Source organism: Sturnira hondurensis, unplaced genomic scaffold (assembly GCF_014824575.4).
Source record: "Sturnira hondurensis isolate 20B ecotype Veracruz unplaced genomic scaffold, ASM1482457v3 Scaffold0004136, whole genome shotgun sequence".
NCBI classification, from domain to species: domain Eukaryota; kingdom Metazoa; phylum Chordata; class Mammalia; order Chiroptera; family Phyllostomidae; genus Sturnira; species Sturnira hondurensis.
In genome coordinates, this window is record NW_028076767.1 from 20,991,925 (window position 1) to 21,007,016 (window position 15,092).

The 15,092-nt window shown below is 50.2% G+C and overlaps 2 protein-coding genes across 9 annotated transcripts in view; one reads left to right on the plus strand and one right to left on the minus strand.

Moving 5' to 3' along the window:
* Nucleotides 1–1,456: 1,456 nt before the first annotated feature.
* Nucleotides 1,457–7,795, plus strand: SPAG4 (sperm associated antigen 4). 2 transcript variants are annotated; one of them, XM_037043958.1, is made up of 12 exons: nt 1,457–2,047; nt 2,535–2,639; nt 2,897–2,963; nt 3,160–3,221; nt 3,446–3,489; nt 3,796–3,818; nt 3,939–4,047; nt 4,302–4,377; nt 4,557–4,672; nt 5,071–5,238; nt 6,107–6,196; nt 6,296–7,795. In XM_037043958.1, the coding sequence occupies exons 1-12, from the start codon at nt 1,558–1,560 to the stop codon at nt 6,443–6,445; spliced, it is 1,500 nt and encodes a 499-aa protein (XP_036899853.1). In that variant the 5' UTR covers nt 1,457–1,557; the 3' UTR covers nt 6,446–7,795. The 2 variants fall into 2 exon arrangements, with proteins under 2 accessions (XP_036899853.1, XP_036899854.1); XM_037043959.1 differs by having other exon boundaries at nt 1,956–2,028.
* Nucleotides 7,796–9,387: 1,592 nt separating this feature from the next.
* The window catches only part of LOC118985418 (RNA-binding protein 12), a 38,656-nt gene continuing 32,951 nt past the window's right edge, over nt 9,388–15,092 (minus strand). For all 7 annotated transcript variants that reach the window (XM_037043954.1, XM_037043952.1, XM_037043953.1 and 4 more), the window contains 15 exons: nt 14,475–14,603; nt 14,198–14,377; nt 13,971–14,045; nt 13,809–13,880; nt 13,580–13,660; nt 13,320–13,409; nt 13,118–13,204; nt 12,893–12,979; nt 12,742–12,801; nt 12,529–12,662; nt 12,356–12,410; nt 12,053–12,104; nt 10,327–10,460; nt 9,938–10,174; nt 9,388–9,739 (listed from right to left, as the gene is read on the minus strand). In XM_037043954.1, the coding sequence (XP_036899849.1) occupies nt 9,587–9,739; nt 9,938–10,174; nt 10,327–10,460; nt 12,053–12,104; nt 12,356–12,410; nt 12,529–12,662; nt 12,742–12,801; nt 12,893–12,979; nt 13,118–13,204; nt 13,320–13,409; nt 13,580–13,660; nt 13,809–13,880; nt 13,971–14,045; nt 14,198–14,377; nt 14,475–14,603 (1,626 nt within the window). In that variant the 3' untranslated portion in view covers nt 9,388–9,586. The remainder of the gene's footprint in view (nt 9,740–9,937; nt 10,175–10,326; nt 10,461–12,052; nt 12,105–12,355; nt 12,411–12,528; nt 12,663–12,741; nt 12,802–12,892; nt 12,980–13,117; nt 13,205–13,319; nt 13,410–13,579; nt 13,661–13,808; nt 13,881–13,970; nt 14,046–14,197; nt 14,378–14,474; nt 14,604–15,092) is intronic.

The following is a 15,092-nucleotide window of genomic DNA, read 5'->3' on the forward strand; positions in this document are numbered from 1 at the left end:
GGTGATAATAACTGTGTGCTAAGTGTATTTCATGGCCATCCGCAGAATCATTCTATTTAATGGCACCTCCTATGTGCAGGCCTTGTACTGTGACATCCTGAAGGAAAGAGGTTGCAGCCAGAGATGAGCCAGACAATGTCCTCTGCTTTTCAGCACCTTTGTGGACTCCAACATCAAACGAAGCCTAGAAAGACTGCAATCACCAGATAAGTGGTATGGATTGTTCCATTTCTAAACAAGTTCCAAGCTGGACCTCAAGGCCTGCAAATGTTGGGGGAGGACTTCGCCTCCCCATTTGAGAGATGGGGACACTGAGATCCAAAGAAAGGTGGAGGGAGGACCAGAATTCTCCACTTCCCATGCCTTGGGCTTTCCCTTTCCTACTTTCCTGAGTTCTGTGGCTTCTAATCAAGCAAAGTATAGATGCCACTACTCTGGAACCTAATGTAGGTACCCCCCCTCTGGGCTGGAACCCAGCCTGGCAGGTTCTCTCTAGACTTCAATGCCCCTAAGAACATCCCAAAGAAGATGGGATGTGACAGAAACAAATACTGGGTTTTGGAATTCTAATATTTATCACCCATGTGTGTGGTTTTAGGAACACCCTTTCCTCTCCCTGGACCTATTTGCCTAGCTGTTCAATGTGCACAGGATGCAATGAATAGCTTTTCAAAGTGTGGTCCTTAAGATTATACAATGCGGTTGTTAAAAATGCACATTTCTGCACCCACTCCAGAAATGTGAGGTATGCCTGGGAACCTGAATTTCTATCTGCTGCACTGGTATGCTGTCGCATAGTCATCTGTGAACCTCTGGTCTCTTGCCTGTCAAATCTATGAGTCCTCATTCTATTCTTGAAGACTCAGGTGATTGGTTTGACTACGGTTATGAACAGCTGGTGGGTACTGAATTCTCACCCCACAGACCCCTGGTGAACATGCATCTGAGAGAGGGATCCACAGATCTTGATATCAGTTCTCATGACTGATGACTAGGATAAGAGGAGGGGCATGATGGGCTTGCAGAGCAAAAGAGACCAAATGTTTATTTAGAAGTGCCCTGGGTGACCCATTGCCTGCCCCCCCCCCCCCCCCGTTTTGTAATCTTCACCCAAGGACATGTTTATTGATTTTAGAAGGAGAGGAAGGGAAAGAGAGAGAAGGTGAGAAACATCGATGTGAGAGAGAAACGACTGGGACCGAACCCACAACCCAGACACGTGCTGTGCCTTGGCATCAAACCCCCTTCAGTTTACAGGACGACCATCCAACAACTGAGCCACACGGTCCCGGGGAACTTGCTCCTCCTTAACACATTCATTCACAAATATTTGAGAGCCCATTACATGCTAAGCTTATCTAACGTGCCGGAGGATATAGAGGGATAGAAATTCTTTTTAGCCGAGTGCAGTTTTAAATAGGGTATTCTGGAAAAGTGCTGTGATGTCATTGCTTGCTCTAACCCGAGAAAGAAGGAGACGGCCATGGCTCCCAGTAATGTCACGACTAGTTCTGTGATCCTCGGTCAGGGCGTTCCGTGGATACCGTGGTCTCCTCTATGACGTCAGCAGCTGGGTTCAGAATCAGAAGAGAGGGCTGGGTCCGGCGGTGGGGCCTGCCGGCTACACGCAGGCTCGTGGGGTCCCGGCGGCGCGCTCCGGCTGAGGGAAGGCCGAGGGTCTTGGCGGCTGCTGCGGCGGCGACTTTGGCGTTCGTGAGGGGCCAGCCCAGAGTCAGGATGCGGCGGAGCCCCCGCCCAGGCTCGGCCGCGTCCCCGCACAAGCACGCGTCCAACTTCTACAGCGACAACAGCAACAGCTCAGTGAGCACTACCTCGGGGGACACCAGCGGCCACCGGTCAGGTGGGCCGGGGCCCGGGGAGCCCGAGGGCAGAAGAGCCGAGGGCTCGAGCTACAGTGAGCCCGTCTTGAGCTCAGGAGTGCCCGGAGGAACCGCATGGGATGGAAGCTCTCGGCAGAAGCCGGCGCAGCGGAGCCACAAAGTGCCGACCACCGGTGGCGCGGCTACCGTGAGGGGCGGGGCCTCGGGTGCGGGCGGGGTCGAACCTGGGTCAGCCGAGGGAGGGGGCGGGCGTAGGGCTTGGGCCGGGCGAGGCGCCGGGATGAAGTGGGACCTGGGCTCCTCCTAAGGGGCGGGGCCTATGGAGCGAAGAGGGGTGGCGCTAAGTAAAGATACTGTGATAGGTGAACTGGAGAGAAAATCCTGTGATTGGGCGTCACTGAGGGGGCGTGGTCTCAGTGTTAGCAGGAGGGGCTAACACCGGGGACGAGGGCCCAACCGGGACCTAAGACTGGGGGCGGGGCTTCGGTTGGCCCGTGGGACCAAATTCTTAAGTGAGCATCCCTGAGGGACGGGGCCACAGAGTGCCCTGAGACCTGGGATCGGGGGGTGCGGTGGGACCAACGCCTGTGAGAGGCTGCCCTGGTTCTGGGCTGGAGAACGTGAGGCCTGGCCCCGGGGAAAGAGGGGGTCTGCGGTGCGCAAGGCCACAATGGAGCCCTTGGGCTCCCGCAGAACCGGCTGGCTCTCCCGTTGTCTCTGAGGAGCAGTTCGACCTTCTCTCGGCCCTGAATCTGAGGCAGGAGATGCAGTCCCATCGAGTATTCAAGAGCTTCCTGAGTATGGGCCAGACTAGACCAGATCCCCTCTAACTCTCCAGCTTCTCTTCCCGAATTCAGTCTCATCTCTGAGACCCTCGGTTCTCAGCCTCCCCCCTCCCATGCCTGAGTCTACAATCCCTTCTCTGAGCCCAGTCCACCTTCCCTGAGCCTAAACTCACTCTCTTGGCCCCTTCTAATTATTTGGGCCCACCCCTCTTCATCTCTACTCCTCTTTAAGCTGTAGTCCTGTCTCTGAGCCCCTTCTCCTCTCCTCAGGCCTATTTTTCCAGGTGCTGAGCGTGTTTTTATCCCTGCTAGGAGACATGCTGGTCAGTGTGTACAGGTCAGAGGGAGGAAAGGGGGAGCCCCAGGGGTTGCTCTTTGGAGGAGGTGGGGAGCAGGACCTGACCCTGCTGGGGCTTGAACCGATTCACACCTAGCTGAGTCGTGTTCCCAGGGGCTGCTGGGTCTGGGAGCCTGGGGTGGGGCTGTGGAGTTCACTAGGATCCCTGGGCCTCAGCCTCCCTCCGGTTTTTTAGAGAGGTCTGTTCCATCCGCTTCCTGCTCACGACTGTGTCCTTGCTGAGCCTCTTTCTGACAGGTGAGAGGATGGTGAATTCCTGAGTGCTTTGGAGCCAAACCAGGCACATTTTCTCCTATGCCCCTCAGCCCACTCTGCCCCTTCAGCTCTCTGCAGTCCCCTTCAGAACCCTGTTGCCCCCTCTCAAACTCAAATCCCTCAAGACTCTTCTCCTTCACTGTCTTTTATGCCAGGGACATTCTCTTCCACTCCCTTCCCCTGAGACCACCCCCTTCTTTCTCCAGCACTCTGGTGGGGTCTCCTGTACCTGGTCCCTCCTTTGGAGAATGTGAGTCTGGGAGTCTGTGTCCCGGGGTGGGTGGTTGGCAGGCTATGAAACTGGAGCTTGTAGGGTGTCCCCTGTGGGCTGTTTGGGGGAGGAAACAGTGCTGGACGGACTGGATAAAAATAGGTTTTTGAGAGATGTGTCCAGAGGTGCTGGAGGGCCTCTGAGGGTCCTGGAAGGTCAGGAGAGGGGGTGGCAGTCCTCAAAAGGAAGGCCCTTTGAGTCTGCCCGCTCTCAGGCTCATATGGGACAAGGTGGGGCGGGGGAAACTGAGCAGCGCTGTATTTTGTCTTTTCCTCCCTCCAATAGGAACCTGAGATGCTGACTCTAAGGTGAAAGATGACATCAGGGAGATGGAATTGGGGGACTCACAGGTGCTCCGGTGGAGGGGATTACGGGAAGTGCCCGGGGAACAGGGCGCTAAGCACACTGTGCCAACCTCCCGCCCACAGCGAGTACCATGAGCGCGTGCGCACCCAGGGGCAGCAGCTGCAGCAGCTCCAGGCTGAGCTGGATAAACTCCACAAGCAGATGTCCAGCGTTCGAGCAGTCAACAGCGAGGTGAGCTCCGCTACGACAGCTCTCAGGAATCCTGTTCCCACAGCCCGGCCCCAGGGGAGTCCAGGGGCTCCGCCCACTGCACAGTCTTCGCACTTGGAAACCCCTTTTGAAGCCCCGCTCCACGGGTCCTGAGTCTTAAAGCCCTGCCCCAGAGCCTCAACTTCGGGATTTCTATTGGGGCCAAAAAGCCCATCCCCGGACAAGTATGCCCCCCTTTAAAACCAGCCCACAAGCTCGGTCCTCCTTCTTTTCAGAGAGTGGCCAAGCTCGTATTCCAGAGGTTGAATGAGGACTTCGTGCGAAAACCCGACTACGCGCTAAGCTCTGTGGGTAAGACCCATAGACACAGGGACTGAGACACTGACACGCGGAAAGAGACGCAGACATTGATACAGACAGCTCTATATACACACGACCGACCCGAGGAGTCCGACCTCAGACACACCCTAATCCAGCTGTTGGTCAGGTATGGGAGTCCCTGAGCGGTGGCTTCTCGAACCCTGTTCCAGGAGCCTCCATTGATCTAGAGAAGACATCCCGTGACTACGAGGACGCGAACACTGCCTACTTCTGGAATCGCTTCAGCTTCTGGAATTATGCGCGGCCACCCACAGTTATCCTGGAGGTGGGCCTGGAACCAGATCAGAGGGGCCAGGGGCGGGACTCTGGGGAAAAAAACAAATAGCTCCCTGGAGGTGGGACCTAGCTGAGCTGAGGGCGTGGCGCCAGGCGGCGCCCTACTGGGCTGGGAAACCAGCCCCGGACCTGGTTTGGCTGGACTGAGGGTCTTGCTGGAGAAACCTGGCCATGCTAGGGAATTGTCCCGGGAGGGATCTGTCTAGGCAGGGGCCGGGGCTGGAGGTGGAGGACTGAACCTGGCGAAACGGTGTCGAGGTGAAAGGAGGTTGGCCGGGCACGGGTGTGAGTAGGGGCTGACGGGGCGCAATGTGAACCAGTGCCAGGGCTGGAGAAGTGCAAAGTCGCTGTATCCCGGGTTCTGATCGACTCTTGTTCCATTTGCAGCCAGATGTGTTCCCTGGGAATTGCTGGGCTTTCGAGGGTGACCAGGGCCAGGTGGTGATCCGACTGCCAGGTCAAGTGCAGCTGAGTGACATCACCCTGCAGCATCCACCTCCCAGCGTGGCGCACACCGGGGGAGCCAACAGCGCTCCCCGCGATTTCGCAGTCTATGTGAGTGGGACTGAAGCCAAGGAGGTGGGGGATTTTGCTTAGAAAGCACCAGGCACTAATGAAAACTGGTGCCACTGAGTCTTCGCTTGTGCATCTATAAAATGGAGATATCACCACTTGTCTGTCAGAGCTGCCATAGGTTATAATTATAACCACATTCAAATATTAGTTACGGATTATTGAGCGCTAACTCTGTGCTGAATACGTGAATTATTTCCTTGCATTCACATAACCTAGCACTACTCCCCTTCACAGATGAGGAAAGTAATGCTCTGAAAGGGGACCTTACTTGCCCAAGGTCACACAGCTAACAATTGGCCAGACTACAATGTACAGCCTGGTTTCTTTGAGCCCACATTGCACACGACACTTTCCTAACACCAAAAAACCAAATGAGCCCTGGCTGGTGTGACTCAGGGCTCATGCCTGGGTTGCAGACCAGGTCCCCAGCTGGGGGCATGCGAGAGGCAACTGATAGATATGTTTCTCTTCCTTTCATTCTCCTTCCTGTCCCTTCTCTCTAAAAAGTAAGTTTTAAGCCCTGGCTGGTGTAGCTCAGTGGATTGAGTGCAGGCCTGCGAACCACAGGATCTCGGTTCGATTCCCAGTCAGAGCACATGCCTGGGTTGCAGGCCAGTTCCCAGCAGGGGATGCACAAGAGGCAACCATACATTGATATTTCTCTCCTTCCCTTCCTCTCTAAAGATAAATAAATAAAATCTTTTTTTTAAAAAGTAAGTTTTAGAAAACAAAAAACAAATGAGAACATGCATACAGCTAGTGAACACACAGTAGGTCCTCAACAAAACTGCTTTCTCCCTCCTCCACCTGTGCCTCACTGATCCTCAATTCACTCTTCACCTCCCAGGGCCTCCAGGTTGATGACGAAACTGAAGTTTTCTTGGGAAAATTCACCTTCGACGTGGAGAAATCTGAGATTCAGACTTTCCATCTACAGGTGTGTTTGTCTCTGGGGATGAGAGTGCAGAGGGAGTGGGACAGTGAGAGAAGATTGGGGAGAAAGGCAGTCCTTTTCATGATCCATTGGTCTCCCCAGAATGAACCCCCAGCTGGCTTTCCCAAGGTGAAGATACAGATTCTAAGCAACTGGGGCCACCCCCATTACACGTGCTTGTATCGAGTCCGAGCCCACGGCATGAGAATCTCAGAGGAAGCAGGGCACAGTGGCACAGGGGAGCCCAATTAAACATGCTGATTGTTAAAACAGCGGAGGTCTGTGCTGAAAGAAGCTGATCAGTGCTGGAGGGTCTGTTGGAGGCTCTGGTTGCCTTTGGTATGTGAGTATGGTTAGGGGGTTACCTCCCAGTGTACCCTCTTCTCTTGGAAAAGTCCAGATCGGTACAGTAGCAGAGCTCATATTATGGAGGGCTTCTGTGTGGAAGAGATGGTACTCTGGACATTACACACAGTACCTAACTAATCCTCACACTCAGAGAGGGAAAACACTCAGATCAGGAAACTTGCTCAAGGTCATGTTGCTAGTGGGTAAGAGTCACAGCAGGGCCCAAGCCCACCTTTTTAACTCCAGAGGCCACACTTTTAACTGCAGAGTGGCCAGTGGGAAGCCATGCTTGTGAACCTCAATTCCCACTTCCAGCCTCTGGGAGAGTCCCTTTTCATGAGGCAAACACTCAATAACTGAGGCTTGAGAAACTCTAGGAAGCCTCTGAGTCAGAATTGATGTAGGCCTGGGAGCCTCTACTCAGGTTATCTTCTATAAGACCTCAGTACCCAACTCTACGCCAGGCACAGTATGGATGGATGGCTCACCAGTCCCTGCCCTCAAGGTGCCTGGTACAAAGAGGATGCTCCAGGAAACAGGGCAATTAATTTACTAATCCAATAATTCTTCACTAAAAAAGCAGAATTGGATGAATAAAAGATGGAGGATATGGTCATTAAAGGATTAATGGATTCTACCTGGGCAGAGGGTAGAAAAGGGGACCAGAAGGAGCAAAGATACAAGCAACATCTTGGCTGTTAAGATCCTTCCCAGTGTGTTCATATTTTGAAAGAATATACATGCTATTAACATGCATCTTTAGGAAGTGGAATGCTGAGTTATGTGTGGGAATGGAGCACAAATCCATCGGCTAAATTTTGTGGGTTTTACTTTTATAATTTGAAGACAAAGGAAAAAGGTCCTCTCAAGTGGTCTTGAAGCCTAAAATTAGAAACGAACTCTAACACCTCTTCTGGAGGGCAGTTTCACAATAGGAACCAAAAGCCTTAAAACTTGTATAGGCTTTAATCATTGCAATTCCATCTCTAAGAGTGGATCCAAAGGATATGTAGATGTAATCAAAGTAACACTTTTAAGAACATTCATCACACTGTTGCTTATAAAGGAAACACTGAAGCCCTGACCTATGTGTCTCAGTTGGTTGGGCATCATCACCTGAAGCGAAAGGTGCCGGTTCCATTCCCAGTTAGGGCACATACCTGAGCTGTGGGTTCAGCTCCCACTAGGGGAGCCTACCAGAGGCAACTGATCAGTGTTTCTCTCCCTCCCTTTCTCCTTCCTTTCCCCTCTCTCTAAAAAAAAAAAAAAAAGTAAAAGCTTTTTTGAAAAAGAAAAATCTGAAAATAGTATCTAAGAAGATAAATTATGCTACAAAGATTACATGCAGCCAATAGAAATGGTAGTATAAGGGAATATTTAATGTTATAGAAAGTAATTAATGTTCTATGGCTAATTTCTTTAAAGCAAGCTAGACTGGTACACATAAAAAGTATAACCTTCCATATGAAAATAGTTCTAAAGACTGAAAGACACTGTAAATGAAAAGATAGTGTCCTGGAAGGAAATATTTCCAACATGTGTAAGAAAGGACTGAATAATTATAACAAAATAAAGGCTATAAAAACCTATAAATAGGCTATTCATAAGAAATAAAATTCAAGGCCCTGGCTACGTCACTCAGTTAGTTAGAACATTGCCCAGATATGCCAAGGTTGTGGGTTCAATCCCTGAACAGTCACATACAAGAAGCGACCAATGAATGCATAAATGAGACAACAAATCAATATTTCTTTCTCCCTTCCTCTAAAATAAATTTTAAATTTTTAAGTAAAATTCACAAAAACATATGAAGTAACAAGCCTTCATAATTAAACAAATTCAAACAAAAAATTTAATTTTTTTCTTGCCTTGCAGATTAACAAAAGGGGTAAAAACTATTTCTGTGGAGGGCAATTTACAATATTAAAATTTTAAATATTTGTGTTGACTTGACATTTCTACTTCAAGGAACAAATCTTTCAGAAACATTTTTGTAAATGTACAGATAAACATGCAAGGATATTCACAACAGCACTGTTTGTCATAGAATAAAATTGGAAGGGACCCAAATGTCAGTAAGTAATGAATTGGCTAAATAAGGTATAGTACAGTTACACACAGAACAATGGATAGGTAGTAAAAAGAATGAGGTCAGAAATTAAGTTCTGATGGGTAAAATACCCAAAATATAGTAAAAGCAAAGTGCAAACAGTATGTATAATATCCTATTTAGAAAAGAAATACTGTCAGGTCTAGGAAAGACTGGGGCCCTCATTTGCTCCATTACCTATTTTGAAGCATGCTAATATAGTATGTGTAATATGATCTCATTTTTATAAAATAAAAAACATGTATTGACTATAAATACTATGGATAAAGGACTAAAAAATATGCACCAAATATTTTTTGGGATAGAGGAGTTTAGGTGTTATTTTTTTGTATTTTATTTTTTTCTACAACAAATATACTTATTTTCTAGTAAGAAAAAAAACCACTGTTAAAAAATTCAGGCTTGTAGCCTGTTTTTAGCACTAAAACCGCCACTGTTCCCTCCCCAGTAGGTCTAGCATAGCACTTGCTCCATCTTGAAGCCCACCCTCCCCTAACACTCTCCACCCTGTCCTGTGTTCCCAGCTCAGCTCAGCTCTGAGGCAGGGCAGGCTGGGTGTTTGATTTACAGTCAATCTTTGAACTTCAAAAACAGAGTCAGTGTGTCTAGAAATCCGGCCAGGAATACCCAATTTTTTTGAGTCAGGCTATTATGTCAAAGGCAGCAAAGAGGCTCAGAGAAAAGTACACATGGCTAATAGCAGAGTCCCACCCCAGACACACTGGTGACAAAGCAGTGGCCATCACTGATCTTTATTGAATGAGGGGCTCCAGGGGCAAGAAGGTGGGATCAAGAGCAGCAACAGCAGGAATAAGTACAAAAGTATAAAATATAAAGTGCTAAGCACTGGGGAGTGTGCACAGGGGTGAGCCCTAGTGCATATAGACACTGAGGACACAGCTGAGGACTGGCCACAACCTACCCTCCAAGGGAATCTAGGCCTGAGGGACCTGTGCAGGGGCCTGTTCAGGGCCCTTGGCTGGAAGTGGAAGTGGCTTCAGTGGGGCAAAACCTTGGGCCTTGAAGTAGGAGACCAGCTGTCCAGGTACTTCTGCAAGCACAGTCTGCGCCAATGCCTCCCGAGGGGCCTGCCAGGAGAAGAGGGGCAGGTCAGCGGGGGCCCATACCAGCTTTCCAAGGCCTACATTTTATACACAAGAAGGGATACAAAAGTCAATACCAAACCCCGCCCTAGACGTAGATGAATAGGTATCTCCACTCGTATCAGGGAAAGGTGGAACAGTAAACTTCCGGATCTCATCTGCCCCAAGCTTGCCCCCACTCACATTCTGGAAGCGGCGGTAGGGCACAAACTGCACTATGTCTCGGGCAGCTCCCTCCCCGGAGCGTGTGCGCAGGGGGCCGCCATCAGCATCCAGCTGCTCCATGGCCTCAAAGTCAGCACCGCCCACACCCACGATGATCACTGACATGGGCAGGTGAGAGGCACGAACTACAGCTTCACGTGTGGCCTCCACATCTGTCACAGCACCATCAGTCAGCAGCAACAGCACAAAGTATTGCTGGGGACAAGGACATTCACATACTGAAGTAGACCTTTTAAACGCCCCAGCCACACATTTCCACGCTGACAAGAAGTCCCTTGTTAGGCAGCCCTCAAGGGAGTCAATGACGCAACCATCCCGCCGCCACCACTCCCTCCCACAACCCTCACCGCGGCAGTCCTCTGATGTGCAGCCTGGGCTGCAAACCTGGCCACATGGGTGATGATGGGTGCAAAATTGGTGGGGCCATAGAGGCGCACTTGGGGTAGGGCCTGACGGTAGGCATCCACAATACCCTGGATACCTAGAGAAGAAGGGCAAGGAGAAAAGACACTATAAGATACTGGCCGCTCATGGTTGACCTGATTCTGACATCACCCTGTCTTGGGTGAGGAGATTTGGGAACCTGGGTCCATTTCATTGTGATCACCCCAGTAACCCAGGGTACTTAACCTTATCCTACAGAAGCAGCAATTAAGGCCAAAGATAGGAGGGACACTTGCCCTAAATCACAGCTTGAATTAAAACCCAGATTATGCCCTGACTGGTGTAGCTCAGTGGACTGGGCGCAGGCTGAGAACCAAGGGGTTGCCAGTTCAATTCCCAGTCGGGGCACATGCCTGGGTTGTGGGCCAGGTCCCCAGTATGAAGTGCTCGAGAGGCAACCTCACCCTGATATTAAAAAAACAACAAAAGATGGATTAGGGGAGTGCCCTGACAAATCTAAGGTAGTTGAGCACCAGATTATAACCCACTTAATAAGGCAATGGGTCATAATTCATTTAATAAGAATCCACAGAGATATTAAATAATGGAAGAGAAGAGAAAGCTCCTAATAAATGTAGGAGGAATTACAAAATCATTTGGTAATTGAGGCATTCTACAAATTATCCAGCTTGTAATCTTAAACAATGTCAGTATCATTAAAGATGAACTCTGGAAAACAAAACAATTGAATACAACATGAGATCTAAGATTTTCCTTTGCTGTAAAAGACAGGACAATTGGAAGAGTTTGAATAAATTCTACAGAATGGATAACAGAATCGCACTGGAATTAATTTCCTGACTTTAGGAACTGTGCTGTGGTTATGTAAGAGTGTGTCTTTGAGTTTAGGAAACACACACTAAAGCATTTAGGGAGACAGGGCCATGCAAATGATGATGGGTGCAAAGTTGGTGCGGCCACAGAAGCAAACTTAGGGTAGGGCTTATTTCCTAAAATCCCCAAACATCTCAGAAAGAGACAAAACTTGAGTGAAGGTATAACAAAGAAATGTTGTGAAATGTTCACGTTTGGGGAATCCGGGTAAAAGTGAACAGCAGCCCCTGTGACCCAGGTCCTGACCCCTAAGCTCCAATGATGTGAACCCCTATAACTATTCTTGTAACTTTTCTCTAAGTCTGAGCTCATGTCAAAATAAAAACTCAGATCAGATTAGGTCAAGTTTTCCACTTTGGCTTGTTCCCACGTGGAGGTGGCTGGGGAGCCACAAGGTTTGGTCTGCTCTAGACAAAACAGCTGGGCAAAAAGCACCTTGAAAAGAGCTGATGCCCCCAAAATTACCTATGAGCTTCTAGGCAAAGATGATAATATAACAGCTACCATTTTTTTAGAGAGCACTTGGTATGTGCCAGGCTTACTGCTTCAAGCTATACACACATCCTCTCCCTTAAACATTCAATACTCTACGATACTGTAATCCTACCACACATAGAAGCCAGGCAACTGGCCTTAAATCACAAGGTTAGCAAGAGGCAGGATGAACATTCACCTCCAGAGGCCTGGATCTAAAATCCGCTCTCCTGGACAATGGAGTCACTAGCCCTTGCCAATGTAGGCTTGGTCTTCTAGGTGTGAACAGATATGCCTTATGCTGGAGGACAGAGGACTTACCTGCACAGTAGGGGTTACTGGGGTTGAAGTTCAAGGCAAATTCATGGGAGACCTGAAGGCAAGAATGCAAATGAAGTTCTTCCCCCACAAGCACCTTTGTACTAAGAAAAGGGCACCATGGTATGTATCAAGCATCAAATAGGAACTATTTAGTCTTGAGCACTTGCTGTACACATGCCCACAGGGATGCATCTGTGCATCTCCCCACAAAAGCTGGGTGCCAAGGAGTAAGTCCACTGCAAACCCCCAAATCAGGACCCTGAAACTAAAAACATCAGTGTGATAGGGAAATAGAATGCTCACCTGCCAGTCAGGGGGCACCTGAGCCCCAAATCCAAATGCTGGAAACAGCTTGTCCCTGTAGGAGGACAGTGAATTGGGGGTGAGGCAGTGAGGCAGTGAGGCAGTGAGAGGAATGTGAGCCCAGAGGCTGGAGCATCTGCAGGGAGTGGGGACTGGAAAGAGAAGTTACTCACGAGTCATAGTCCTGGACCACACTGCCCACGCTCCACAGTGCTGACAGGTACTCGTTCACCCCTGTTGGGCTCAGGTGGTGCAGGGAGTCCGGTGAGGAGGGGTCTCCATTGGAGCCTGTGAAGTCCACGCCTACCTAGGAAGATAAGAGGAGAGGAGCTGAAGGCCACCTGGAGCCCCAGATCTGCTCTCTTGCCCCTGGTAAAGCAACTTACAGTAAAGTTGATTTGGCAGCCTCCCATCACATAGTCCAGGAATGAATACTCTGTTTCTACCTGCAGATGAAACCAGGTGGTGGCTGAGGTTAGGAGTTGGGGCTACGGAACTCAGTGGTCAGAGCCTGGGTCATATGGGCTATTGTCTCACCTGGCAAATCTTGACACGGATAGTTCCAGAGTTCTTGTAGCTCTTCTTTTTCTGCTGCTTCTCAGGGTGGATACATTCAAACTCAGCCTGGTGAGGAAAGAAAAGTTAGAGCAGGGAACTCTGGGAGCATCAGCCAGGACTGGAGTGGAGCTGCCCTGCCCTCCTCCTCTCTAGGGCTACAGCCCTCCAGCCCCCCTCACCACCCTGAGCAGGGCCGGCACTCACCGGGGCTGCTTGCAGCTGGCCCAGGCTGGTGTGGAAGGTGCCAATGAGATCATGTGAACCGTCACTGTCATAGTCTGAGCATCGTACCTGGCGGGGGAAGGTGTATATATATATATACAAAGACCAGGAGGTAGGTGGCAGAATAAATCCCTCCCCAACCCCTCTGCCCCCATCTAGTCCACTCAGGAAACAAGCTCCTCACCTGAATGGGTGTGCTGGGATCTCCTCCACAGAAATGCTGAAGGGGAACAGAGAAGCGCTTCCACGTAGGGTTCAGGTTGTTCTTGATTACCTGAAGGGGAAGGCAGAGCCTCTAGTGACCTTTGGGCTGGTGCACTGTCAGGTGTTGCCCCTTCTCTACCCATATGGAGTCTCCTCCTCCCTGCATTCTAAACCTTGGTAGTCACATGCCCCAGGGGATTCTCTCCTACCCCACCCCACCTGCTCCCAGGGTTCTCACACCTCAGATCTGTAGGTCAGGTGCCATTTCCCATCACCCTGGCGGAAGAACTCCAAGAATGGATCCGATTTTCCCAGGAAGTCCTGTCAATGCCACAGAGAACTGTTATAAGACTCAGGAAGAAACATCCACTATGTCAGTCCTCTGTCCCCTACTCTGCCCCCAATCACACCATTCCAGTCCCCTTAGTTCTTGGGGTAGGAGCAACCCCCAGGGCCTCCTTCCACACACCTTCTTATCTAGGTTTCTGGCTTCCACCTCCATGGTCACCACACGACTATCCTTCAGCTCCTGAGCTGAGACCTAGGTAAGAGAGGCAAGGGACTGTTTCACCTCATGAATTCCTCATTCATGTAAAGTCCCTGACCCCACCCCCCCAGAGTTCATTCTTACCGTGATAGTGCCCCGCCCAGCAGGTTTTCCAGGCTTCAGCATCAAGGGTAGAGTTAATATCTGGCTGGACACAATCTGGGGCACAGTAGGGAGGAAGGGTGGTCAAGATCTCAGGCAGGGTTAGGTCTTGCTCAGGCCCCACCCTTCAAGTTCCAGGCCAGCTGGACTGTCTGACAGGGCTCTTACCAAACTGTGCCTGAAGGACTCTAATCCCAGGCCCTACATACCTGTCCTAGGGAACACTCAGCCCCTCCTAGGAAGTCATCGTCCCCCAGTGCAGGTGTCTTGTTGTCTATGTCATAGACGCCAAATCGGAGCTTCTGGACTGTTTCAAAGTGGTACTCAAGCTGCAGAGTCTTGGAGAACTCAGGGCTCGAGCTGTTTGATACTCGCTCGGTCCGGCCAAGCTGTGGGCAGAGGTCAACGAGCATCACAGACCCATACCCTCCACCCTGAAACAATCCTAGGTTCCCTCCACAACCCTAACCCCCACCTCCTTCTCACCTCAGCCCAGTTGCCCCCTCCCACATCCTGTAAAAGGACGCAGAGTGGGTCAGACTTGGAGCCGATGTCCTTGTCAATGAGGTGGTCACAGGAAATAGACAGCTGAACCAAGGTCACGCAGTGAGCCATCTAGGGAAAAAGGACTTGAGTCAAGCAACAAGGTGCTTCTCCACCTTCCCTGACTCTATGTCCCAGCTTGGAAAGGCAAGTAGGCTTTACCCAGGCAGGACTGAACCTGCATCCACCCTGACACCCAAGGAAGAGAAGGCTCTATAGCTTCTATACTCCTTCAACCTCCTTGTGTGAACTCAGCAGAACAGGAGGTGGTGGTTACTACCAACCCTTGTCCAGGAGTATGCTGGGAAGGTGCAGAAAAAGGGCACTGGCCTACATCAACAACTTCAACACCAAACTAGTCCTCACCCTAAAATTGGTCCTAATCCTAATAACGTTCCCCAGACCTGGACTCTAACCCTCATCTTCTCCAACACCAATGACCCCAAATCAGACCCTAATCCAAGTTCCGACTCCAACATTGCCCCAAACACAACCATGATCCAGAAACTGCTCCTCAAAGGGTCTCTTTCTCCAAATATTTCCCACTAACCCTGGGACCCT